Here is a 27373-nt window from a genome sequence, read left to right on the forward strand (position 1 = left end):
AATCTGGGTTTCTGTCCTGTCAGCCCCATATTCTCCCCACCCCTCTTGCCTCTGGGGCCCCTGGTGGTCTCCTTTCACAATTCTGAAAGGGGCTCACAGGTCTTGCCGTGTTGCCATAAACTTTTCAAGGCTCCAGCTCTGGTGGCCAGAGATAGGCTGGTCCTAGGCTGCAGAGGATCAAGTTTCCTGCTTGGAGTGGGTCTCCCCCAGGAGCCAACCGCTCTCCAGCTTGGCTGGAGGACAACTTGGCGAGGCTGGGTTCATGGAAGATGCCAGAGTTTCTACAATGGAGGGCTTCAGCGATCCAACACCTCCTTTGAGGCTGCTGTCACCAAACCCAAGCTGACACCCTGGCTCCAGGCAGAGGATGGTGGGGGCCACTACGGGGGTGGGGGGTGGAGCACGGTGTGGAGTGGGAAGTGTTCAAAAGGCTCTGCCAGGTAGGGGAGGGAAGGAGGTGGGAAGGCCTGGTCTCTGCAAGACTTCTTTCCCTCCTTGAGGGCTTTGCTTAGGCCATGCCTTTTTCCTGCTTCTCTTTCCTCTTAGACACGCCTGCTTCTACAAAGCCTCTTTGACTAGGGCCCCGAGACCTGTTCTACATTTGGGGCCTTCATCACCTAATCTGTGAAATGGACAGTTGTGAGCATGGGAATATCTCTAAGGGTCCTTTCAGCATAGACATTCAGCCTCTCAGGTCAGCTCTGTGGTGGGTGGGCTCCCAGATAAGGACATGGACCTGGCAGCCCAGGTGGCTGATTCCAGCCCAGAGTGGAGAGGTAGGGAACCCTTACTTTTTCTGCCATATGTCAGAGTGCCTCAAAGCAGGAAGAAAATCTAGTGAACCGTATGTTCCAGGCACCTGGAAGGTCTCAATAAATACTTTGTTGAATGGATGAACAAATATTAAGGTTTAGCTATAGGTTAATTTTAAGAAAGTTACCACTGCTTTAAAAAAAAGACAATCAAAGACCTAGTCCAGCTGTGCTCATATAACAAAGAGGAAACACGCCTGATGAAGGCCTTTCCTTGCTGAAGGTCACACATGAAACACTCAGGGCCAGGCAGGTGTCCCGAGCCCAGCTCTTAGAGTGTTGCTTTTCTGATGGGTGAGAGCCCACTGAGGGTCAGGGCTGAATGACAGCCTCACTACTTCACTCTCAAATTTGTAATTTCCAGGGACACTCCCAGTTGGTACCCTGAGCTTCTTGAAAATCCCGTCATTCCTTGGGCTAGTTTGCTCCACTCCACAGCCCCCTTCTTTTGAATTTTTCCCAAGTTCCCAAACCTCTGCTGTGTGACCTTGAGCAAGTTGCTCAACTTCTCTGATCTTGCATCATTACATTGAGAGACACAGTACTGACCTTGAAGGGTTGCTGTGAGCTTCACTAGCTCTAGGAGAGAGAGTACATGACAAAGTCCACATTTGTGGGACACCCTTCCTTACTCTTTGCCAGACACATGGGAGACACAGGGTCATTTTTTGCACAAAGCAGTGTAGAGGTTAAGGAGACATTAGAGTCACAGGCAGGACTGACCTGAGGTAGAATTCTGGCCCCACCTACCCCTGATTCACCATGTGACTCTGGCAAGACATGTAGCCTTTCTAGGACTCTCTTCTCATCTATAAAATGTAGATAATAATACCTACCTTGCTGGATTGTTGAGAGGGTTAAGTGTGAAACCTATAAATGCCCAGTGCTTGACATATGGTAGGTGCTCAGTGAAGGGCAGCCTTCATGCATTTCTTTCTCCATGAAGTGCCCACTAGGCCAGTGCTGCACTCCAAGCCCCAGCCCTCACCCCCAGGTCCGCAGGTAAGCCCTGGCCCCTGGTGTTTCCTAAGTCCCCACCTCAAGGCTGTGGAATCCTACTTGGGTCTAACCAGGGGCACCAAAATATAGGAAAATGAGGAGGCCCCAAGATGGGGAGCTTGGAGTGGGGGTGCTATGCTCGGCTGGCAGCCAGCAGGCCTGGCCTTGAGCCCCAGGCAATCACCTTTCTAAATCATATCCTTCCCTCCGAGCAAGTGAGCAAGCAAGCAGGCCCTGGCGGAGGCCCTGGCCAAGCACAGCAGAATCTTTGTGAGCTCTTGGCTCTCCCTGCAGCTCCCCGCCGTCATCCTGTCATCACCTACAAGGAGCCCTGGGGTGGGGCTCCAGGCAGGGGAGCAGTTCCCAGGCTCCCTGGCCCCCTTTACCTCCAGGAATCTCTAACTGCCTGAGCCTGACATTCAAAGCCCAAGGTTCTGGTCTCAGCCCCTTCTCCTGTCATCTCCCTCCAGGGTCCTTCCTCCCCTACCTGCCTAGCATCTGGTCTTTGAGTCTCTGGAGAGGTGTGAACAGGGCCAGGGCTATGGAGAGGCAGGAAGAGGACTTCCCTCCAGGAGAGGTCAGCATTGTCTTCCCACCAAAGAGCAACACTTTATCGCCACCCTGGCCAGTCCTGACCACTCACACCTCGGTTTAAGTCTCCACTGGCCAGATGACTTCAGGCCCAAGATTCACTTTCTTCCTTATACACAGAGAGGAAATCCCTGCCTAGAGCAGGCCCTAGTGGAGCAGCTTTCAGTCTACTCAGCGAAAGGCTCAAAGAGACTCCTTGGACGCTGTTCCTTGGCTCCCAGATCCACCCAGGCATAGCTGTGCCAGGTGCCTCATCACCCACCGAAGGACCGACTGGGCTCCAGGAGCCTGCCTCTGAAACCTCCGTCTCTTTGAGATTTAGGCTTGTATGAGTCACTGCTCAGAACTTTTCCCCTGCAGCCTGGACCCTGGTTGTCCCTCCTCATTCATCAGATACAGCCATGGAGGTGCCCCTGTGACATTCTCACTGAACACTGCCTAATGCCCAACGCCCATCACTGCCATCATTGCTTGTCTCCTTCACCACTGGATTCCCAGGGCCTGGAACAAGGTAGGGGCTCAATGAAGAGAACTATCTATCTGACTTAGGACCCCCACTCCTTTTGCTGCCAGCACTCAAATGCAACTTCACTTCACTGAGAAGTGAGCATTTCCGCATTAAAAAAAAATAAAAAAAGACAAATGACAAATGGAGAAAACATACCCAACAGACGAAATGCTAATTCCCTTAATACTTTTTAAAAGTTACTTATTTACTTTTGGCTGTGCTGGGTCTTTGTTGCTGCACCCAGGCTTTCTCTAGTCACGGCAAGCGGGGGCTACTCTCTAGTTGCAGTACGCAGGCTCCTCTTGTTGTGGAACACAGGTTCTGGGCACATGGGCTCAGTTACCCCAAGGCACGTGGGATCTTCTCAGACCAGGGATCAAACCAGTGTCAATTGTATTGCAAGGCAGACAGATTCTTAACCATTCCTAGGAAAATAAGGAAAAGTTACACTTCACTTCCTCTGGAAGGAGGAATTTGCGAGACCAAGGGACCAAGGGTGGGAGGAGAACTTTTCAAAGCATACCCCATTGCTCTGTTTGAAAAATGTATTCATACTGTAAACAGATATTAACTTAAAAAACAAAATTAATCCCCTGCTGCTGCTGCTAAGTCGCTTCAGTTGTGTCCAACTCTGTGCGACCCCATAGACGGCAGCCCACCAGGCTCCCCCGTCCCTGAGATTCTCCAGGCAAGAACACTGGAGTGGGTTGCCATTTCCTTCTCCAATGCATGAAAGTGGAAAGTGAAAGTGAAGTCGCTCAGTCGTGTCTGACTCTTAGCGACCCCACGGACTGTAGCCTACCAGGCTCCTCCGTCCATGGGATTTGCCAGGCAAGAGTACTGGAGTGGGTTGCCATTGCCTTCTCTGAATTAATCCCCTAGTTCCCCAAATAAAGATGTCCCCTGAAACAAATGGATTTGTGGTGAAATAAGTTTGGTCCATGTAGGGTTAAGCAAAGTTAAAGTGTCTTTGTGTAGGATTTGGGGGTGAGGTGCCCTTTAAATACTACTGTGTCTTGTGGTTCCTGAGGAAGACACTGCACGTGCAGATTCCTAGGCTAATTGCAGGACAGTGTTTCCATAGAGCGTCTCTGGGGGCTAGTATTCTGTGACTAGATGCTGGGAATCCCCATCTCGAGGAGCAAACACAAATGCCTTCACCCTCCCTATATTCTCTCCCTCCCTCCTGCCCGCCTTCCCTCTCTTCCTCTCTCTCCCCCTCCCTCTCCCTCTCTCTCACACACATACACACACACACATGCAAACACACGATACCAAAGAATTCCCTCAAGGGCGTTCTCCAGGTCACTGATCTCACAAGATGCTCCATGGTCAAATATTCTTGGGAAATGCTGCTCTGCCAGTGCGGATGACAGATCACTGCTTACCCTTCTCCCAGATTTTACAGATTCTCTGTCTTTGCTCACACCATCCCTTCCATCTGGACTGTTCTTTGTTTTAACCCACTTCTTCCTGCCAAAGTTCTGGCTCATCTGTCAAGGTTTGGGTCTCATGTTTTCTGCACCATGATGAAGGCTTCTTGGATCCTGGCAAAATCCTAGAGATGCCTGACAAGTGTCCCAGACCCTTGTTGAAAGAAAGAAATAAATTACTGATGCAGCAGAGGAATGCCTGAGGGAGGGAGGGGGAAGGGATGCCTGAAGAATGGATGAGTGGAGGGTGAGCGTGTTGGGGGTGACTGTGATTGGGTTAATGAGTGGGGATGCAGCAGCTTGTCATACCTGTGTCTGCAGATCTATTCATCACGGTTGTTGCAGCACAACTTCAGCTCCGTAGATCTGACTGAGGGCCCCAAAGCAGCTTTTTGGCCTGCTCTTGGGCAGTCCCAGGCAGAGGGGAGAGGTCTCTCTCTCCAAAGCCTCTCCCCTGGGCCCTCATCCCTATCTAAAGCCCCACCAAGAAAAATGCCCACCTTTGGATGTGGATCTGGGGATGTCTTGCCACATTTTGTGCTCTTGCCCTTGTCTGCATGGGCACTCCCTAGGAGGTGGGTATCCTCTGAGTTCTTTTAACCAGAGAACCCGCAGGGGTCTGTAGAAACTAAGCTATCCTCACTCCCCACCCAGACTCCAGCCTGACAGACACCCCAACACACATGGCTCAGAGGCCATATGAGAGTGGACCTGCACAGGGACCCAAAATGGAGAGGCCAGTTCTCCTACTTACCTACTTATCTTTAAGCAAGTCTCCTTATAAGCAAGTTTCCTCAAAGCAATTCCCTCTGGAACCTTTAGCAAATTGCCTCATCTCTTTGAACACTCTTTTCCCTCACTCCACAATGGGTATGTCTACCTCACTACTTATGTGTATTAAACAAAGTAGATGAAAGTATCTGGCACACAGTAGGTTTTCAGCAGCAGTTTCTCACTCCCTTTTACCCCAGTGTGGATTCTGAGCTGCTGGAGAGGCTGCTTCTTAAGTTTTCCACTGTGTAGTGTCAGCACACTGAATGAAGGATAAACAGGGACTGATGGGAGAAGGCAGCTGTGGCCCAGTCTGTGCCAAGTACAGGTATGCAAATTTCAAAAGCAGCCTCAGCCCCAGGGAAGACTTCCTTGAGCTTTTCCCTGCAAGGGTTGCTTTGATCATTTTGCAAGTGATCAGCTGCTTTTCTCATCAGTCTCCACTCTCACCCCCACCCACCTTCCACAGATGTAGATTCCCCTCAGGTGCTGGGGATGACTCAGCTCTGTGTCCCCAGTCCCCCTCAGTGCTTGGCACAGAGCAGGCTCAGCAGATGGAGTATTGGGAAAAGCTAGTCTCTGCGGTTGTCACTGAAGTTCCCTTAAAAGACAGTTTGACTCGTTGCCAAGAGGGTATCATGGTCTCAGCCAGAGAGAGGAGGCACCAGGAATCCAGGCAAGAAGGGATGAGGTGGTAAGAGACAAAGATGGTCAGAGCTGGATGAGGAACAAGTTACTTTGTGACTTGCCCTTGGGTATTCATTCATCAAACACAATGAACAGATATTAAGTGCCTGGTGTTTGTCAGGCTCTTTGCACTTAATATTTGTTCATTGTGTTTGATGTTTGCTGGGCTTCCCTGGTGGCTCAGATGGTAAAGAATCCGTCTGCAATGTGGGAGACCTGGGTCCGATCCCTGGGTTGGGAAGATCCCCTAGAGAAGGGAACCACTACCCACTCCAGTATTCTGGCCTGGAGAATCCCCATGGACAGAGGAGCCTGGCAGGCTACAGTCCATGGGGTCATAAAGAGTTGGACACAACTGAGTGACTTTCACTTGCACATTCCAGCTTGTGAGACTACAAGGTGTTTGGTCAAGAGAGATGTGTATCTGGCTCTATGCATTCTTGGGCAAGTTGCTTACTGTCTTTGAGCCTCAGTGATAGCATCAGCAATAAGGCCATAATACTCAATGTTTCACAAAGTTGTTCTGAGAATTGTATTAATTTATGTATGTGAATTGCTTGACACAATCCCTGCTAGGTTACTGTTTACAGATATAATTGTTAAAGATGATAATAATCTTGACTCAATCCTGTGTGGTTAGAGGCAGGACTTCAGGAAGCCTTGGAGTCCAGGCCAGCAATCCAGTTTCCTCATCTGAGAAAACTGGGGCCACAGAAGACCAAGCAGGAAGAACAGATCCCTAGCCAGGGGCTTTCAGGGCACTCTTTCCATCTGAGCTGTTGTTCCTGAGTTCAGAGCCTATAGAGCAAGCGTGTATGATGATTCTCCAAGCACTCCTCTGGGAAAAGTGGTATGTGAAGCTGGGGCGCAGTTTGCACATAACAGCGCAATAAAGGCGACTTCCTGCATCCACAGCTGAGGATGTACTTAAGGCACAATCCACTGCTGGCCTGCAATGTGCTGCTCTGAGCACCTCCTCTCTCTGGCTGTCCCTTCTGCTGAGTTACAGCCTGGCCCAGGAGACTTGATTGCTTCACCCTCAGAACACTCTCCTATTGGAGTTGAGGCAATGATGATACAAGTGTATCTGTAAGACTTTCCACTGTTTCCTTTATGCTGCCATATCCATGATTTCATCTGATCTCCACAACACTTTTTCTTTTTAACAGATGGAGAAACTGAGGAACAAGGAGTTAAATAATTTATCTGAGGTCCTGGTACCAGTCACAGTATTCTCACAAAGTCTAGTGCTTATTCAACCGCTTAAAATAAAGAGTGGACATTCACTAGTTGCCTCGTGGAAGGCAGTCTCCATTCAAAATGCTCTACCAACATTAAGTCCTAGTAATTGTCACAAGCACCCTCTGTGTAGAAACTTATTATATTCTTTCCCAGATGACAGAGGTCAAGTAATTGACCCAAGGTTAGGGTTCAAAACCAGATAGTGGGCTCCACAATCCTCTTTGTTTTTTGACTGCACTGGGTCTTTATTGCTGCGCATGGGCTTTCTCTAGTCGCAGCAACCGGGGCTACTCTTGGTTGCAGTGTGTGGGCTCCTCTTGTTGTGGAGCACAGGCCCTAGGTGCGAGGGCTCAGCAGGTGTGGCACACGGGCTTACTTGCTCTGCAGCAAGTGGAATCTTCCCAAACCAGGGATTGAACCCATGTACCCTGTACCACCAGGGAAGATCTCAATCCACATGCTTAATCTCTATGTCAGGATTTCTTGTGCTATGCACATTTGGGGCCAGAAAATCCTGTTTGGGGGGCCTGTTCTGTGCAATGTAGGATGTTTAACAGCATCTGTAGGCTCTGAATATTAGATGCCAGTAGCCCCCTCAACCATAGTTATAACAACTGAAAACACTTCCACACATTGCCAGATGTCATTGGCGGGGGGGGGGGGGGGGGGGTAAAATCACCCCTCAGTGAGAAATACTGCTCTGTGTTATGCTCTTCTAAAATCATAATATATGCAGTGTTTTTTTTTTTTTAATATAGCAACCTCTGATTTCAGACAAAATATGTTCTATAGATCTCTCTCCAAAATGAATCAACATTCAAATTCAAACCACCTTCACTGCTCACCTCCTATGCCCAGGCAATTTATAGACCATTTTAAAAATGAATTGATGCTTAGGGAACTTAAGCAACTTGCCCAGAATAACAAAGTTGGTATGTGGCAGAACAAGAATGTGAACATCTGTCTCGATCTCTGCAGACAAACGTTTCTGGTAGTATTCATTCTAAAGTGACATATTCTGTATTTTCTCGATGCTAAGATACATTCTCTCCTTCCAATTTAATAGCTTTGAAACTGAGATGCAACTGAAAACCAATGTTTGTTTACGAAGAACTATTTTTTTTATTCTCTCCAAAGCTACTATTTAATTAAAAGTGTGTCTCACAACTAACAGCCTCTTAGAATTGAGACTTGAGGGCAGGAGCTGTGAATGTGGGAGATGCTGATGGAGTCAGATGGGAAGGAAAGAGACAGCAGTAGTGCTCCCTGCAATGGGATGTTGCCTGGTTCTCTGCCCCAGCTGTCCATCAAAACCCTGCATCCTTCCCTGCTGACCCCCATCCAGCCTTTGTGACCTAGCTCATACCACACTCCTCCAGGAAGTCTTTCCAGGTCCTTTGGCATGAAGTTCATCCTTTCTAATTTCATCTAGAGGTGTTTCTCCTTTCACAGCATTTCAGGGACATGATAGAACCAAGAGCTGACTTTCTCCTCAATCATGGGTGATATTTGCAAACTTGCCTTAAAAGATGAGAAGACTGAGACCCAGAGAAGGGCAGCAACTTGCCTAGCCTCTCTCTCAAGAGCACGGAAGAGAAGAGAGTGTCCAGGTTCTTCTCATCAGTGCTCAGGCTTGTTCTGGGATCGATAACCATAACCAGCTGGTTAGCCGTCACGTTAGCAGTCACTTGGCCTTGGAGAAAGTGGCATTCCATGCTGTGGTGAGGTCTGACCATGACTGTACAATAAACACCATGACATCTGAGCTCAGAGTGGTGAAGTGGTTTGCTCAAGGCCCCATAACTCCCAAGTAGCAGCCCTTGGACTGGGTCTCCTCCCACCAGACCTCTGCCCTTTCCCTTGTTCCTTATGGCGGGGTCGTCCAACCTTCTCTCACTCTGATGTTTCCAGGTCTTGACCAGGCCTGCCTCCACTCTCACCAGCAGGAAAGGGACAGCAGCTCTCCAGGCCTCCCTCAGAGAATTAGAACCCACCCCTCTGCTGTCACTGGGGCTGTGGCCTGCACACTCGCCCCCGCCATGCACTGCCCTCAATGATCTAACTCTTCTAGAGCTGGGTTCGAATCCCGCATCCAGCACAGTGACAAGCACGGGTCCCTGCCCAAGCCCCAGACTCCAAAGCAGAGGGCAATAGGGCTGGAGGAAGTCCCCAGGCTGGTGCATTGTGACAAGTCAGCTGGGGATGACTCTGCCAGTCCTACAGGTTGTCATGAAGACTGAACTGACAATGTCTGTGAAAACCTTGGTGCACTCTCAAGTGCTACGGCAGGGTTGGGGCTGGCTGTGCAGTGTGTATAAGGACACAGCCTCTGGCTCTGGACAGACACTGACTGCAGACAAATAATGTCTTTGAAATTCAGTTCTCTCATGGGGACAAAATACCAACCTCATCAAAATATGAGTCTAAATGAGATTATATACATAAAGCATCTTACACAGTGCCTGGCATATAGGAGGCACTAAATATTCAATTCTTCCCTAAGTATAAGCATCATTACATGAAGCACAGCAGAAATCAATACCTTAATTCTATTAATCACACTGACAAATCTTATGCTATGGGTAGGGACTCTAACATCAGTGAGAACTGAGACCACTAATGACTAAAGCACCAGCAGCCATCTTTGTGTTTAGTGATATTTCAGGAGGACTGCAAAGCTGGAAAATGAATTGCAGCCCAGAGGAAAATGGCACAATGTAATGGAGGTGAATTAACAATGCACATCTCCTTCCACACTGTTTCAGGTCTGCTCCCCTTTCCTATAAAAAGGTTCTAAAGAGGGCAATGAAAATTATATGGGCTGTGGTTTGAGAAGGGAAGGAAGAGAAGAAAAAAACAAGGCAAAAATTACTTGACTTGGAAAGGAAAGGGTAAGACAGGTGATAAATAGAAGGGTATTACATGGCAGGGAAGGGTGGTGAGTCACATGCCAAGGCTGTTATTGTGGCAGGGTCTGGGGGGACCAACGGGATCATGTCTCAAGACTTGGAACACTTTGGAAGAAAGATTATACAAATCACAGACACTATTAATTATGATTAACAGTGACCAATGTGGGATTTGCTTTTTAGTTCAACCATGTTCTCTTTTTCTAAACATGCCCAGAAACTGCAGGCCAGACATTACCATACACCTCACCTTTGAAAGGCTCCATTCCTATGGCCAGTTCACACAGACAAGGGACTGAGGCTCAGCATCTCTTGAAGGATTCCTCTGACCAGAGGGTAATGGCCAGCTCCTAAGCATAAATTACAAGTGTTTTCATGGATTGGTCCCTAATTGCCTTTACACCTTTATCTCCAGTTTCTTTCCCCTCCCCTGAATCTTCCAGCCACTCTGAATTTTCCAGTGATCCTAGAACACATCATTTGTGCATTCATTCAACAAATATGGAGCACCAGCTACACGTCAGGCACTACTAAAGGCAGTGGGATACAACCACATCAAACACTACAGTCTCCCAGCCCTTGTAGAACTTATATTACTAACGTAGGAAATCAACTCATTTCTAGAAAAAGGTAGGCTAGTTTCAAAACGGTCATCAGAGAAAGTTGCACTGTGGAGATAATATTTAAGCAAAAATCAGAATAGTGCAAAAAATGAGCTAGGAGTTAATTGGGCTAACAGCTTTCAAGACTCAGCACGTGTAAAGGTCGTGAACAGGCTTCTCTGAATGAGCCTGATGAATGATCATCATAGCTGGGCAGAATGAACAAGAATCAGACTAGAAAATGTGACCAGAGGTAGGCATGGACCAGGTTACATAGGGCCTTAGGGTCATGCTCAGAGTTTGGATTCTGGCCTAAGACCACTGGAAGGGTCTGAGAAGAGGAGGTTCATGATAACTCTGCCTGTTACATGGAAAATAGACTTGGAGAAAAAGGTAAGTGAGAGGTGATAGGAGTTTGAACTAAGGTGGTAATAGCAGAGGTCATGAGAAGTAACTGGGAGCAACTGATTCGCTTGCACTTGAACTGGGACTTGAAGAATCAGTGGCCTAACAAATGGCCACCAGGGTCAATGACTTTTCTTTGTAGACAAAACACCTGGCATAATGCTTGTCATGAAGTGTATTAAATGGAACTGGAAACAGCAACAAATCTTTTGGAAGAAAAATTTTCATGTAACTCATCTTGAGTTTTCCATTTCAGAATGCTACACAATCCTTTCAAAGATGAGAAAAATAAATATGTTGTGGAAAATAAGGAAAAGTTTTAATTCCCCATACTCTTACCACCTAGAAACAAACATTAGTAATTTGATGTACTTCCTTCCACTCCAGTCTTTTCACACCCACTTTTTTTTTTAAAGGTGAGGATTTCCATTCTGAGAAGCAGCCTGCTCTATCAGCTTCGGTTGGTCCGGATTTGACTCTCACTCCACAGCTAAATGGCCTTTTACAAGTCACTTTCAAATCTACAAAACAAGGACAGTAACACCTACTGCCTCAGGTTCCTGTGAGCCTAAATAAAATGATTCATACAAAGTGCCTAATACGACGCTTGGAACATAGTAAGTGCTCAATATATAGTAGTTGCTATTAATAAAAGGAAGTCCAAATCCCACAAGACACAATTATAAGGAAAGTTTTCAACATCTCATTTTTTAGGAAAAAGGCTTTGCAAACCCACAATCTAACCGCATGTACCATTCCAAAGAAAAATAATCATACCAAGAATAAGAATTTGCCAAATAAAGATGTAAGCAATACCAAATATTTTTAAAACCAAAATTTTACAGTAACACAAAATAGCAATGTGCCAAGAACTAACCCCAGGCTCTGGCCTGTATAATAAATCTCTCTCCTATAAACCTGACATACTTATGGGATTACCGTTTACATTAATAAGTTTTAAGGGTGGACACTGCTCACTTGCCAAGAAATGGTTCTTTCAGGCTTTCCATCTTCAGCTTTGGCTGTGTGGCAGGACAGACCACGGCACTGTTAGGCACTTCTGCTCTCCCTGGCCTCTGCCACCACCGAGTGGTGTGATCCTACACAAGCTGTCCTGTTTAGTCATCTGTAAAATGAAGTGCTGTCTATACAATTCTGCTGCTCTAAAGCTTCTACAACCATGCAGATTTTAATATGTATAATACTGGTTTAAGTAAGAACTATCACTTCTTAATTAGCAATCTTAAAAACCTTATATAGCATACTGAGTATCAGAATGATCATCTGGGGCTTTTTTTTTTTTTTTTTTTGGTGGGGGGGTGGCGAGAGATGATTCACATTATATGGATTTATTTCTATACTAAAATAAAATTGTCACATTTTCTTTGAGAAGGAAGTAAGAGGTTAACTTAAAAAATATTCGGGGTTATGTGGTCCCATGGTACATACCATTTTCAAAGGTGGATTTCTCTTGGCAAATGTTACTTTCTCAGTGGCTTCAAACTTATTCCAAATGGACCTCTTATTATGTTAGTGGTCAATTTGGCTTACTTTTACATACCATTATCACTCATTAATTAGATGAGGTAATATATGAGAAAATAAATGTTGCTGTTTTTGTAGATTCCTGCAAAAGCTGTTGCCTATCCTTTGAATTTCTATACTCAACGTTGGCCATCTACTCTTAGCTATATTCAGGGAGACGTGCTGGACCCACACAGGTTCTTGCTGGACTTACATCTAGTAGAAGATCCATCACTTGACTCAGATTTCAGGGGAGGTGAAGGCCCTAGGGAAAGTGATTCTCAGCTGAAGTCTGAAGGTGAACAGCAGGGGTATAAGGGTGATGACTGGAGACAAGAGCACATCTCACTCTCTTCTAGGTCTAGCTAGGGCACCACCTCCTCTAGCTGCTCAGGACCCTCCCTTCACACCATAGGTTTTCCTGAAGCTGGGTAACTAAGTCCTGGTTTGTTCCAGGCAGTCCTGCTCTGTCGTTCTGGCACTAACTAGTAATAGTGACCCCTTATGCTATCAAAATGGCACCCTACTCCAGTACTATTGCCTGGAAAAGCCCATGGACAGAGGAGCCTGGTAGGCTACAGTCCACGGGGTCGCAAAGAGTCGGACACGACTGAGCGACTTCACTTCACTTTACACTATCAAAAGTGCCCTGGTTGGGATGATCAATGATAGGATGACCCTATCCTAGTCCTGCTCCTGGCTTGCATGTCTGGCTCCCTGACATGACTGAGCTCCCTGAGGATATGGGCTCCATCTTACCTCTAAATCCATGGCGTGGGCTTCATCTCATTCATCTTTGTATCCATGACCTGAGTCTCATGCCTGAGGCTCAATTCAGATTGAATATCACAGACATTCAATACAATATTTGAAGTAAGAATGAAAAGCAAATATGAGACAAAGAATTAGACTTGCAATCTTTACATCATGTTAAAATCATGGTTACATCTTTCACTAGCTGTGTGGCCTTCTAATCCTTAGATTTTCACCTGAAAAATTAGGGATAATAGGTGGAAAAGTTTAAAGGAGATAATTCAGGTAAAGTGCTTGAGCACAGCACTGAAATTCAGTGAGATCCTTGTTTGCAGCAGCTGCTACTGGACAATGATGAGCACAGCTCCTGCTGCTGCAACCCTGCTCTAAGAAAATTAAACTAAAACCTAACAAGTATCCAGTAAGCACTCAAGAATTGTGCCCTAAACACATCTTGGCCTTATGCTAGACCAAGCTGGCAGCAGACCAGATTCTTGGATTACAAAATGCATTAAATTACAGTTTAGTGAGACTTCCCCAGTAGTGGTCCAGTCGTTAAGATTCTATGCTTCCACTGCAGGGGACACAGGCTTCCACTCCAGGGTTTGATCCCTGGTCAGGGAACTAAAATCCCATGTGCCACACAGAGCGGCCAAAAAGATTTAAAAAATTACAATTTGGAAGTCAAAAGATTGGACTCTTTTAAGTTCAGTTTAAATAATAACAGAAGAAAAACCCACCTCATATCCACAAGCAGCACAGAACACAGAACACAGAAGCACTACCTGGCCACATTTTAGACATGTTAATTAACAGCATTTAAAATTCATCTTTGTTAGAACCATGCCCTCTTTTAAAAGTTATTTTTCTGTAAGCATGCCAACTTGGATATTTGGGCCCATCTCCTCTCTTTTTGAACTGTCAGCCTCTCAAGTTTTATGTGATTAATGTATATAGAGAAAATTAGAAAAGGCTTCAGATTGAGTCAACAGTAGTTTTCTTGATCCCTCAATTATAATATCCTTTTTGCAGTATATCCTTGTTGAACATTTGGAAAGAATTAAAACTTTAAACTTCCAGATGTTTAAACTACTACTGTAAATTCAAACTCATTAAAAAGGGCAGATTTACTACCTCTACTTAGTTTTGAAGTCTGTTGTTCACCCTGTCCAAATAATTTATGAAACCAAATACAGTGGTAAGTAGTGTATTCTATTTATATAGTATTCATGGTAAGAAATAAGGGGCATGTAAAGAGGTCTGGAAATTAACTGCCATTTTAGCCAATCTATAGATCACATTTGTTGTTGTTTCTAAGCTAGTAATTGTTTCCTGAAACTGATCTAGAAGACTTTTATGCTAATCTGTACTAAAAATTACTTTGCTTTTTCTGGCCACAAAAAGCTGGCTACAGAAGAACATTTGATTACAGCAGAAGACAGCTGCACCCAGTCTCATGAAGTAAATGGACCTGGATCTACAGTCCTTTGTGGTAGTGCCTTGGCAGCCAAACAAAGGTGGCAACATTTCTACACCTAGTTTGTAAAGTCTCAGAAGTTTTGAGCTTCACTTTTTTTTTTTTTTTTTACAAGGAACCCATATTGACTATAATGAGCACATTTTTAGAGATGCTGAATGCTGGCAATGGATAAAGCGAGAACATGAAAGAAGCCCATTCCTAAAGCAAATATTTCTTTTACAAATCTTAAGAATGAAGTGGCTTTCACAATCAATTTTAAGACTGAAGGACTGGATTGAAGTACCTAGTTCTGGCATTTATTAGCTATACAATCTGGGGCAATTCATTTACCTCTGTGAACTTAATTTCTCAACTGAAAAATGGGGATAATTCTTCCCTGAATTTTTTTTAGAACTTGAATGATATATAAGCAAGGTGCCTTGTAAGTTCTAAAATATATAAATATTAAAAACATTCCAAGTACAATTTTTGTATGTTTAATGAATTACTTTAAATAGCACTTAAAAAGTAGCTATCTCTAATATGAAATAAAAACCAGATCCAACTAAGTTACTGCAGAGGAACTGGTCTCAAGAGGGGTGGGAAGTGGAGTCTCTTTCAACTTAATCAATTATCACTTACTTCATGGGGTAACTGCTAAGAGTTAAGTAAAAATTACAAAAAATTATCAATAAAGTATTTGTTCTCATTAATTTACAGGTAACAAATCCTATGTTAGGCTTTAACTTTTTATCCCCCAACATAGAGTGGATATGTCAAAAGCAAAAATTCCTCCAATTATATATGCTAAATCTTGAATATATTTCCTAGTATCTTTTAAAAATTGTTTTGATATGATATACAATCTTTTAAAAATTACACAAAGTTTTTATGGATACCCTATGTTATTTTCTTTTAACTTCAGTAATATGATCCACTTAACTCTGTGAAGTATGTTTGTGCGTGTGTGTGCAGTTATAAGTACAACTGTAGTCCCATGGGCCAGCTCTAGGCTATAAGTTCTGTAAGAAGCACATCTGTTATTGCTAGCAGTTAAGCACACAGAAGCCTGGCACACAATAAGCATTCAACTAATATTTGTGGAATAAATACTGACTACACCAACTACACCAACCAAAATCAGACTGATTTTATTCTTTGCAGCCAAAGATGGAGAAGCTCTACACAGTTAGCAAAAACAAGACTGGGAGCTGACTGTGGCTCAGATCATGAGCTCCTTATTGCCAAATTCAGACTTAAACTGAACAAAGTAGGGAAAACTACTAGACCATTCAGGTATGATCTAAATCAAATCCCTTATGATTATACAGTGGAAGTGACATAGATTCAAGGGATTAGGTATGATAGAGTACCTGAAGAACTATGGATGGAGGTTCGTGACATCGTAGCGGAGGCAGGGATCAAGACCATTCCCTAGAAAAAGAAATGCAAAAAGGCAAAATGGTTGTCTAAGGAGGCCTTACAAACAGCTGAGAAAAGAAGAGAAGCCAAAGGCAAAGGAGAAAAGGAAAGATATACCCATTTGAATGCAGAGTTCCAAAGAATAGCAAGAAGAGATAAGAAGCCTTCCTTAGTGATCAATGCAAAGAAATAGAGGAAAATAATAGAACGGGAAAGACTAGAGATTTCTTCAAGAACATTAGATACGAAGGGAACATTTCATGCAAAGATGGGCACAATAAAGGACAGAAATGGTACGGACCTAAGAGAAGCAGAAGATATGAAGAACAGGAGGCAAGAATATACAGAAGAACTATACAAAAAAGATCTTCATGACCCAGATGATCACGATGGTGTAACCACTCACCTAGAGCCAGACATCCTGGAATGTGAAGTCAAGTGGGCCTTAGGAAGCATTACTACGAACAAAGCTAGTGGAGGTGATGGAATTCCAGTTGAGCTATTTCAAATCCTAAAAGATGATGCTGTAAAAGTGCTGCATTCAATATACCAGCAAATTTGGAAAATGCAGCAGTGGCCACAGGACTGGAAAAGGTCAGTTTTCATTCCAATCCCAAAGAAAGGTAATGCCAAAGAATGCTCAAACTCCCACACAACTTCACTCATCTCACACACTAGCAAAGCAATGCTCAAAATTCTCCACGCCAGGCTTCCACAGTACATGAACCTTCAGTGAACTTCCAGATGTTCAAGCTGGATTTAGAAAAGGCAGAGGAACCAGAGATCAAATTGCCAACATCTGTTGGATCATCGAAAAGGCAAGAGAGTTCCAGAAAAACATCTACTTCTGCTTTATTGACTATGCCAAAGCCTTTGACTGTGTGGATCACAACAAACTGTGGAAATTTCTTAAAGAGATGGGAATACTAGACCACTTGACCTGCCAATCTGAGAAATTTGTATGCAGGTCAAGAAGCAACAGTAAGAACTGGACATGGAACAAGAGACTGGTTCCAAATAGGAAAAGGAGTATATCAAGGCTGTACATTGTCACCCTGCTTATTTAACTTATATGCAGAGTACCTCATGAGAAATGCTGGGCTGGATGAAGCACAAGCTGGAATCAAGAATGCTGGGAGAAATATCAATAACCTCAGATATGCAGATGACACCACCCTTATGGCAGAAAGCAAAGAACTAAAGAGCCTCTTGATAAAAGTGAAAGAGGACAGTGAAAAAGTTGGCTTAAAGCTCAACATTCAGAAAACTAAGATCATGGTCCTATCTGGTCCCATCAGGTCCCATCACTTCATGGCAAATAGATAGGGGAACAGTGGAAACAGTGACAGACTTTATTTTTTGAGCTCCAAAATCACTGCAGATGGTGACTGTAGCCAAGTTAAAAGATGCTTGCTCCTTGGAAGAAAAGTTATGACCAACGTAGACAGCATATTAAAAAGCAGAGACATTACTTTGCCAACAAAGGTTTGTCTAGTCAAGGCTATGGTTTTTCCAGTAGTCATGTATGGATGTGAGAGTTGGACTATAAAGAAAGCTGAGTGCCGAAGAACTGATGCTTTTGAACTGTGGTGTTGGAGAAGACTCTTGAGAGTCCCTTGGACTGCAAAGAGATCCAACCAGTCCATCTGAAAGGATATCTGTCCTGAATATTCCTCGGGAGGACTGATGCTGAAGCTGAAACTCCAATACTTTGGCCACTCGATGAGAAGAACTGACTCATTAGAAATGACCCTGATGCTGGGAAAGATAGAAGGCGGGAGAAGGGGATGACAGAGGATGACATGGTTGGATGGCATCATTGACTCAATGGACATGAGTTTGAGTAAGCTCTGGGAGTTGGTGGTGGACAGGGAGGCCTGGCGTGCTGCAGTCCACGGGGTCACAAAGAGTTGGACACAACTGAGCGACTGAACTGAACTGATTCATTGGAAGGACTGATGCTGAAGCTGAAGCTCCAATACTTTGGTCACCTGATGTGAAGAGCTGACTCATTAGAAAAACCCTGATGCTGGGAAAGATTGAAGGCAGGAAGAGAAGGGGACGATAGAGGATGAGATGGTTAGATGGTATCATTGACTCAATAGACATGAGTTTGAGCAAGCTCCAGGAGATGGTAAAAGACAGGGAAGCCTGGCGTGCTGTAGTCTATGGGGTTGCAGAGTCAGACACGACTGAGTGACTGAACTGAACACCAACCTCTATCTAATCTTGCAAAAATGATAATCTCTGTTTCATCTATGAAGAGACTACCATAGACTCAATCTACCTTCCAAGACCAGAGTTTATGAAGATGCTTAACAAATCAGGGTTTTCAAGCTTTTAATAAATTCCCCGATTAACCTGGAGAACATACATAAATTATGAAAACATGTGGTGGGCATCTTAAAAGCTTAACCAATGCTTGCTACATGAATGTTTTGGATGAATTATTATAGCACACTGAAAACCAGGCCCTATTTTACAGTTCTGGTCATAACGATGAGGAGTCTATTATCCTTATCCTTTCTGAGCCAGCCTTGTGACTTGTTTTGACCAAAATATGTGGTGACAGTGACATTCTGTGAGTTCTGGAGCCCATACTTTGAAGCTATTGCCTTTGGCTTCTTGTACTCTGAGACCAGAAGTGTTAGTAGCTCAGTCATGTCCCATTCTTTGTGATCCCATGGACTGTAGCCCACCAGGCTCCTCTGTCCATGGAATTCTCCAGGCAAGAAAACTGGAGTGGGTTGCCACACCGTTTTCCAGGGAATCTTCCCAACCCAAGGATTGAACCTGTGTCTCTCGCATTGCAGACAGACTCTCTACTGTCTGAGCCACTAGGTAAGTCCCTATAACCATGCCACAAGCCCAAAATAAAAGACCACATGGACAGGCCCAGTTGTCCCATCTAGGCCCCCAGCCAATCTGCCAACTGAATGAAGAGCCCAGATGAGATTAGCAAAAGAACTATTCAAAACTGGTGGTTTAGCTTTTTTTCTTTTCTTTTTAAGCCACTAAGTTTTGGGATACCATTAAGTAGTAATAGATGATTGATGATAAATTATCTAATCCTCATAGCGCAGCATGTGGTTTTACAGTTGAGGAAATATACCCAGATTACACAATCTGCCAAGGTCAAACTGCTGCTTAAGTGTCCTAAGAACTAGATGCAGCTATTAAAAGGCCTGCTCTGTGTCTCCTCCTCTGTCATCCTGCCATCGTGAACCTGAACAGTTCTGTCAAGGACAGAGGTACCTCTTAGAGCTTTGGATATAAGAAAAACCCTGTTATCATTTTTATAGCTTGCATGGGTAATGTGTCCTGATTTGACACATCTGCCCTGTTTGTCTACAAGAAAATGCACTACTATCAGTTCAGTTCAGTTCAGTCGCTCAGTCGTATCCGACTCTTTGCGACCCCATGATTCGCAGCACGCCAGGCCTCTCTGTCCATCACCAACTCCAGGAGTTTATTCAAACTCATGTCCATTGAGTTGGTGATGCCATCCAGCCATCTCATCCTCCGTCGTCCCCTTCTCCTCCTGCCCTCAATCCCTCCCAGCATCAGGGTCTTTTCCAATGAGTCAACTCTTCCCATCAGGTGGCCAAAGTATTTGAGTTTCAGCTTTAGCATCAGTCCCTCCAATGAACACCAAGGACTGATTTCCTTTAGAATGGACTGGTTGGATCTCCTTGCAGTCCAAGGGACTCTCAAGAGTCTTCTCCAACACCACAGTTCAAAAGCATCAATTCTTTGGCACTCAGCCTTCTTCACAGTTCAACTCTCACATCCATACATGACCACTGGAAAAACCATAGCCTTGACTGGACAGACCTTTGTTGGCAAGGTAATGTATGTCTCTACTTTTCAATATGCTATCTAGGTTGGTCATAACTTTCCTTCCAAGGAATAAGCGTCTTTTAATTTCATGGCTGTAATCACCAACTGCAGTGATTTTGGAGCCCCCCAAAATAAAGTCTGACACTGTTTCTACTGTTTCCCCATCTATTTCTCATGAAGTGAAGGGACCAGATCCCATGATCTTCGTTTTCTGAATGTTGACCTTTAGGCCAACTTTTTCACTCTCCTCTTCCACTTTCATCAAGAGGCTCTTCAGTTCCTCTTCACTTTCTGCCACACTTTTTAAGGGTGGTGTCATCTACATATCTGAGGTTATTGGTATTTCTTCCAGCAATCTTGATTCCAGCTTGTGCTTCTTCCAGCCCAGCGTTTCTCATGATGTATTCTGCATAGAAGTTTAACCAGGGTGACAATATACAGCCTTGATGTACTCCTTTTCCTATTTGGAACCAGTCTGTTGTTCCCTGTCCAGTTCTAACTGCTGCTTCCTGACCTGCATATAGGTTTCTCAAGAGGCAGGTCGGGTGGTCTAGTGTTCCCATCTCTTTCAGAATTTTCCACAGTTTGTTGTGATCCACACAGTCAAAGGCTTTGGCATAGTCAAAGCAGAAACAGATGTTTTTCTGGAACTCTCTTGCTTTTTTCATGATCCAGCGGATGTTGGCAATTTCATCTCTGGTTCTTCTGCCTTTTCTAAAACCAGCTTGAACATCTGGAAGTTCACATATTGCTGAAGTCTGGCTTGGAGAATTTTGAGCATTACTTTACTAGCGTGTGAGATGAGTCCAATTGTGTGGTAGTTTGAGCATTCTCTGGCATTGCCTTTCTTTGGGATTGGAATGAAAACTGACCTTTTCCAGTCCTGTGGCCACTACTACTATCAGTAACACCCAGCAATTGGCAAAGACACTCTCATCCTGTTTTCTAAAGCCCAAACAGCACTAACTTATCCCAACATAAACAATTCAATGTCTCTGCAATATTTATTCATTTACATTTTAGCCAGCAACAATTATGCAAAAATTAACTATATCAGGGGTCATATAACATATTTTAAAAGTTAGATAAATCTTACATTTAATAACTTCATAATTTAAATGGTTTTTTTAAAGAACTTATCTTCAATTGTGAAGGTGATATTTTTGAAAAGATAATTTTACCACAAGAATCTGTTTTGCCCCCACCAAAAAAAAAGTATCTGAACTTTACACAAAATTCACATTTTATTTAGGTTGAAATAAACTATACAAAATTGATTTTCTTCACCAAAAATAACAGCAATATTTTCTGTATTATTCCTAGATAAACTACAAAACACTTATTTTTGTAGGCTTTCTAGGCTTTGCTTGTAAATCAAGATGAGGCAGTAGATACAGTCATGGAAAAAGCCAGAAGAAAACAGACAAATCAGCTGTCAGTATCCATGGCCTCTGATCCTTTCTTGACCATGAAATTGAAGTGTTCAACATATACCTGCCAAAAAGCTTATGAAGACGTAGGCTCAATAAAGGAATGTAAACAGCAATACCAGATGTGGAACAACAATGGCAGGCTCTTCCATTCAAATTTTAACTTCATTTGATAAAGAGAAAATCTACACTGAAATCCTTGTTGGACAAGCTTACACATTTCTCTTAGAGTCTGATAATTTTCTTAACTGTCCTTTACAGATTTTTAATAGCATACTTATAACTCCTACTATTCAAAAGTCAGTCATGAGCTTCACTGTAACATTTTACAAAATGCATTCCTTCCTCCCATACCTCCTCTAATTTTATTTTTTCAAAGATCCGATAACTTAATACCTGACAATTTGATCCACAGTGATAAACGTAATGTCTAAAATCACTTAACTAAAACAATTCCAAAGTGCCATTAGCAGAGATCACATAAAACTGTAATATGGTACTTTCAATGCTATCTTCTGGAAGAACAGTTAGGTCTCCAAAGCATGGGCATTTGAACAGGCCATTTAAACAGGCAGATTATCAATGACTAATATACTCAATGGGAGGCCTACAGATCAAGATATTCAGTGATTAAGTGGCCTACCCTTACAACTTTTCTGTAAGATATTTTAAAAATTTCTTACATTTTTTTTTCAAATATCAAATATAAGAGAAAGTCTAGGTTAAAAGTCTCTTAGGTATTTTCAATGGTTTCTGAATTATCTGTAGGAAGCTCTGACTTACTTGTATACAGTTTGATATATGTATCCACCATTAAATCCAAATCGTGTTTTATATCAAAATTTATGTTAAGCAAAGCCAAGTTACTTGATCTTTGATCTGTTAAAGTGTTCCTCAGGTATGCTTTGAGACGCTTTCGCCCATTTTCATAGCGTTCATTCTCAACTTTCATCACAGGAAGAATACATAGGACCTTCAGCAATGCATAAACATTAGGAAAAAACTTGATGTCTGGTAGATGAAGGGCTTCATAAATAGTGGATGGAAGTTCTATATCTTTCCCTCTGTGTTTCCATTTAATTCTCCAACAATGCAGCTCAGCAGAGAGTGTGTCAGGATTAGGTAAGTCACTTCGGTACATGTCAGCATGGTGCTCCTCTGATGTATTGAATTTGAGCTGTCCCATGACAGAGGGTACCAGGGATAAGCATTTAAGCGCTTTGAGGTGCTGTTCTGAGAATATATCTTTCAGTTCCTGAATAATGTGTTCCACAGTTGGAACACTTAGAGTTTCTTTGTAGTAACTCTCAGAGGTTAGCTGAGATTCCAGGTTACTGTGCTGAGCTCTGCGAAATTTCCCTGGGAGTTTCATCTGAATATCAAGTTTGGTTGCCAAATTTGTGGCTTCCTCAAACCAAAATTCATGATAAACTTCAATATTTTCCATCACTTCATTTAGTGAATGTAACACTGCAGTCAAGCTACTGGCTGCAAAAAAGACATCAGAGGTTTGCCCCTGAAGATTCTTCCCAAAAGCTCTTGTAAAAGATAAAACATTTTTAAGAACAACAATGGTAACGATGAAATCAAAATCTGTTACCGCACTACAGAGCACAAATGCTCGGCCAGCTATACAGTTATTCCATCTAACATTTGTGTCACTATTTATACCATCTAAACATAAAACAAGTGCTTGTAGGAGGTCCACTAAGATTTCAAAAGCATCATGCCTGCCTGTCCACTGAGAATGGCAAATTTCCTTCAGTTCTTTGCCCCTTTCTTCATTGTTCTGAAAGAGGAGAGAAATTACATTTTCAAGCTCTAAAAGCAGTTGTGGTGATCGATGAAAAAAAGAACAAACTTCCTCAATTGTTCCTAATGCAACAGATACTCCCATAACAGGCACTGATTTTGCCAACCACATATTTAAGGCACAGGAAGAGCAGAGTGTGTAGATAGCTTGGGGATATTTCTCTAAAAGTCTAGAAGCAACAACTTTCATTTTGGATGAAAATCCACTAGATACAATGTAAGCCTGGCCACGACAGTACTCCATGTTTAATCCCCATTTCTCAGTTATTGTAGTGTGAAATTTCACAGCCAAAATTTCTGCATCAGCTTCGTAAGGCAGGAAGCCTACAAATTCCTCTCTCAGGTTGTGAGCTTCGTCGACAAACCTCACCAACACCGGCAGGTGCTCTTCCCCTGCTATGTCCACCACATCATCAGTGATGATGGAAAAGAAGTGAGAATCTCTCACTTCCCTGAGGGTTTCTTCCCGAATGCAGCTCTCACAGATCTCCAGCATCTGTTTCTGCTGTGTTTTGGAACAGAACAATGTGTTAACTGCTGTTGTCTCAAAGCGCTTTCTCAGAACCTCTTCACCAGAATTGATCCGGCACTCTAGCAGTGCTTGAAAGTTATCAGGAGTAAAAAGACCTTCTGGGATTTCATCAGTTTCATGTCCATCCAGAGGTATGTTTTGTTTTCCCATAAGAATCAAAATTTCAAATAAAGATTTTAAATATTCCTTGTTTTCCTTCTCTTCAAGAGTTAAAGGTAAAATGTCTTCATCCTGCTCTTCACCCACTTCTTCTGCACTGGGATTCTGAGCATTGCTGTTGTTTATTTCCTTATGTTTTGGTTCCTGTTCAGAAGTTTCATCAACTGGAAAACAAAGAATTAATTTTATAAACAGGTTCATAAGGAATCATACAAACAAAAAATTACATATTTGACTGGTTAAATATTTAAAATTCACAAATTCATTCATTCAACACTCACGAGGCACCTACTAGACCACAGACTAGGATGCAGAGATTAAATTAAGACACACTCTAGTGGAGGAGACAAATACTCTGAATGAATATATATTCATCCTACATGTCAATGCTATTATGAGAGGAACAATTTCTTATAAATTTAAGAAGGCACATTACATATACAGAGTAATAACAGACAGTTCACGCCGTCACAAAAAGGACCTGAAGGACTAATATTTACTGAGGCACTGTGTTGTCCTCTTATATGTAGCAGACTGCTCCCTCTACAGGCATGTTATCAACCCCATTTACAAATGAGGACAGTAAATAACTGCCAAGGTCACAGATAGAGGTGAAAATTCAAATCCAAGCTTGTCTGGCTCCAAGGTCCACGCTGACACTTTTAAGCAATACTTTTATATGGGAGATGAGACAATATACTACAAACTATATTCATGCAATTTCTAGGGCTCTATTAGTATATTATTAATAGAAATCTCAGCATAATCTCTTCATATGTGGATGGGAGAACTGAGGCCCTGAGGTTAAGGGTTCTGACCGTACTCACACAACCCTGTAAGTCCTGGCCCCTGTGGCCCCTTTTTTAACCATCATGGGTTCGTAGAAGCTCCAACCACAAAATGAATGTGTAGTTCCCCAACTCTGGCACCCTGTTTCAAGGCACAGAATATCCTTCACTCCTTTCTTTGCCTGACTCCATGTCTCTTCATCTATAAAGGAGGAAAGTAATAGTACTCAAGTACTATTACTAAAGTAATAATTACCTCAAGGCTACCGTGAGAATTACATGAATTAATATATGCAAAGCTTTTAATGACTTGGCACACAGTAAGCACTCAGTAAAAAGTTATGTTAATAATAGTAGTAGTAGGAAGAGATACGAAAGGAAGATTAAAAGTAAAAATTGATAAGAACAAAAACCCCTCTAGTTCTCATTCTTTGGTTACACAGCTCAGGCATCAGCACCTGGAGAACAGCTACTGTGACTCCCACTCTCCATAAAGCCAAGTATCTCAACAGCACTTATTCTTTTAAATATTTACCAAGAACTTAGTATGTACCACCGGAGAAGGTGATGGCAACCCACTCCAGTGTTCTTGCCTTGAGAATCCCAGGGACGGCGGGGCCTGGTGGGCTGCCGTCTATGGGGTCGCACAGAGTCAGACACGACTGAAGCGACTTAGCAGCAGCAGCAGCAGCAGCAGCAGTATGCACCACAGGTTGCATGGACAGAGATTCGGCTCCTTTCCTTCCCTACAATGAGATACTCTGCCTTGTGTCCTACCACACTGGGAGCACCTAGTGGAAAGAGAGAAGGCCAAGTGCGTGGCATAGTGATACTCAATAAAGACTAACTGAGCTACGATTTTATCTCACAGACAATTCCAGACCACAGGACAATGCCTACCACACTCTTACATCATTCTCACAATAGGTTTTTGGACATAAAACATATTTATTTGTCCTTACCAGGTCAAGGCCTTTTAAAAAGGCATTCAGAAGTTGAGTCATTAACACTATCACTTACTTTTTTTCTGTTTCAGTGTCCTGATTTCATCTTCACTCTAAATGATAAGAAAAAAAGAAAAAAATATCTTTAATAAAACTGAACTCCAGTATATCATCACAGACTCAAGTAAAAAGCATATTATGAGTCAAATTTAATTCTTTTTTTTTTTTGGCCATGCCATGCAGCATGTGGAATCTTAGTTTCCTGACCAGGAATTGAACCTGTGCCCCCTGCAGTAGAAGTGTGAGATCTTACTACTGGACCACCAGGGAAGTCCCAAATTTAATTCTTTCAAGAGCATAAATTCTTCATAAAGAATACATTCTTCAAATAGACAGATGACAAGAAAACTAGAATAATGTGCTAATGACTCCAAGTTTATAATAAAATAGTAGAGGGTAAAGAATACATCATTTAACTTACTTTATACCTAATCATCATAATTTGGGATTACAAGTATGTGCTGGCTAATAAAAGGCATGAACGTATATGATGGCATTTGAGGTCAAACTCAAGGTCCATAAATCATGTCCCTCTCCCCTAGTTTAACTCCAGGGGATGTCATGTAAAAGGGAGTTGCTGGAGTCCAGAACCTAACACAAAAGCTGTGAGAAATCTCTGAGAAGCAGAAAGTGACAATGCCAAAATGGAAGAGAAATGGATATAAACAGCAGAGAGAGCCAAGTGGCATCTTCAGGCTTAGACTGAGGGAGAACTTTCCAAATGTGTCCTTTTCTCGCTCTAACCCACTATACGTGACTGAGCGACTGAACTGAACTGAACCCACTATAATTATTAGCTCACAACCTACCCCATTACTATTGTAGGGCATGAAAGCAGCAGTACCAGTGACAGCTAGAGACAGCAGGGTACCTGCTGGGCAGCACAGGACACAGTACTGCTAAAATGTCAGCAGTTTAGCCAGTCTGGAACATTCCCTCCTTATCCTATGGGCTGCGGAGTTACAAGGATGGCAGATCCGGAAGTGAGCCTGCTGTATGATATCTGAGGTTCTTTGAGGGGCAGAGAACAGGAAATGATAGTTACAGGATGGGAAGTGATTGAGCTCCTCATCCTTGCTTCATATTACTAAGAAGAAAGCTGACGTGCAGTGTTAGCACTCATTTATGAGAGGTCCCAGAAAAAAAAACAGAGCAGAAGAAAAGCATGAAGAAATAAAAACTGAGGATTCCTCAGAACTGTACAATATAAGTCTGGATAAGAAAAAAACCTCACATTCAGATATAGTTTAGTCAAATTTGAAATATCAAACATAAAGAAAATATTTAAAGGAGGAAAATGCATTCACCTAAAAAGGAACATGAGACTCGCATTGACGTCAACAGCAATAATGGACGAAAAAAATCGAATCTAGCAGAAACCAATAAAATAGCTCATAAGTACAGCTATCAGTGATAAAACTCACTACTGTTTCTTTGAAAAGACTATTAAAGTAATTTTAGGAGCAGAAAAAGGTAAAACTCTAGGTGAAGCTCATAAAATTTTGGAAACATACAAAGCACAAGAAGAAAGAGAAACAAATAAACAAACAGAAATGATAATCAAAATATTCCCTCATCCACCCAAAGCCCTCTGATGGTTTTACCAAGTTCAACCTAACTTTCAAGAGCAGACAATATCTACCTTATATAAGTTTTTCTAGGGAAGTTAAAAGAGAAAAAAAGAAAAGTTA

General features: G+C 42.9%; 1 protein-coding gene and 1 long non-coding RNA gene across 6 annotated transcripts in view; both read right to left on the minus strand.

The window, feature by feature from the left end:
* Positions 1-3079: 3079 nt before the first annotated feature.
* On the minus strand, positions 3080-4497 carry LOC147358307 (uncharacterized). The gene is made up of 2 exons (XR_015141572.1): positions 4299-4497; positions 3080-3335 (listed from the first exon to the last, which is right to left on the minus strand). It is a non-coding gene; the product is annotated as an uncharacterized LOC147358307 (long non-coding RNA).
* A 16685-nt stretch (positions 4498-21182) lies between these two features.
* Positions 21183-27373, minus strand: part of THAP12 (THAP domain containing 12) — a 29756-nt gene continuing 23565 nt past the window's right edge. For 2 of the 5 annotated variants that reach the window (XR_015141571.1, XM_086338482.1), the window contains exons 4-5: positions 25699-25735; positions 21183-24054 (exon numbers count right to left, since the gene is read on the minus strand). Coding sequence is in view for 2 of the 5 variants with exons in the window: in XM_086338482.1 (XP_086194608.1) it covers positions 22121-24054; positions 25699-25735 (1971 nt within the window). In the remaining 3 variants the exon portion in view is untranslated. Of the gene's footprint in view, positions 24055-25213; positions 25470-25640; positions 25736-26627; positions 26694-27373 lie in introns of those variants that run through there. The other 3 variants (XR_015141569.1, XR_015141570.1, XM_086338483.1) reach the window with 3 other exon arrangements.

The sequence above is a fragment of the Bos grunniens genome, chromosome 15, assembly GCF_055505025.1.
Source record: "Bos grunniens cultivar Pamir isolate PY7600 chromosome 15, Bosgru_T2T1.0, whole genome shotgun sequence".
In the NCBI taxonomy this organism is placed as follows: Eukaryota; Metazoa; Chordata; class Mammalia; order Artiodactyla; family Bovidae; genus Bos; species Bos grunniens.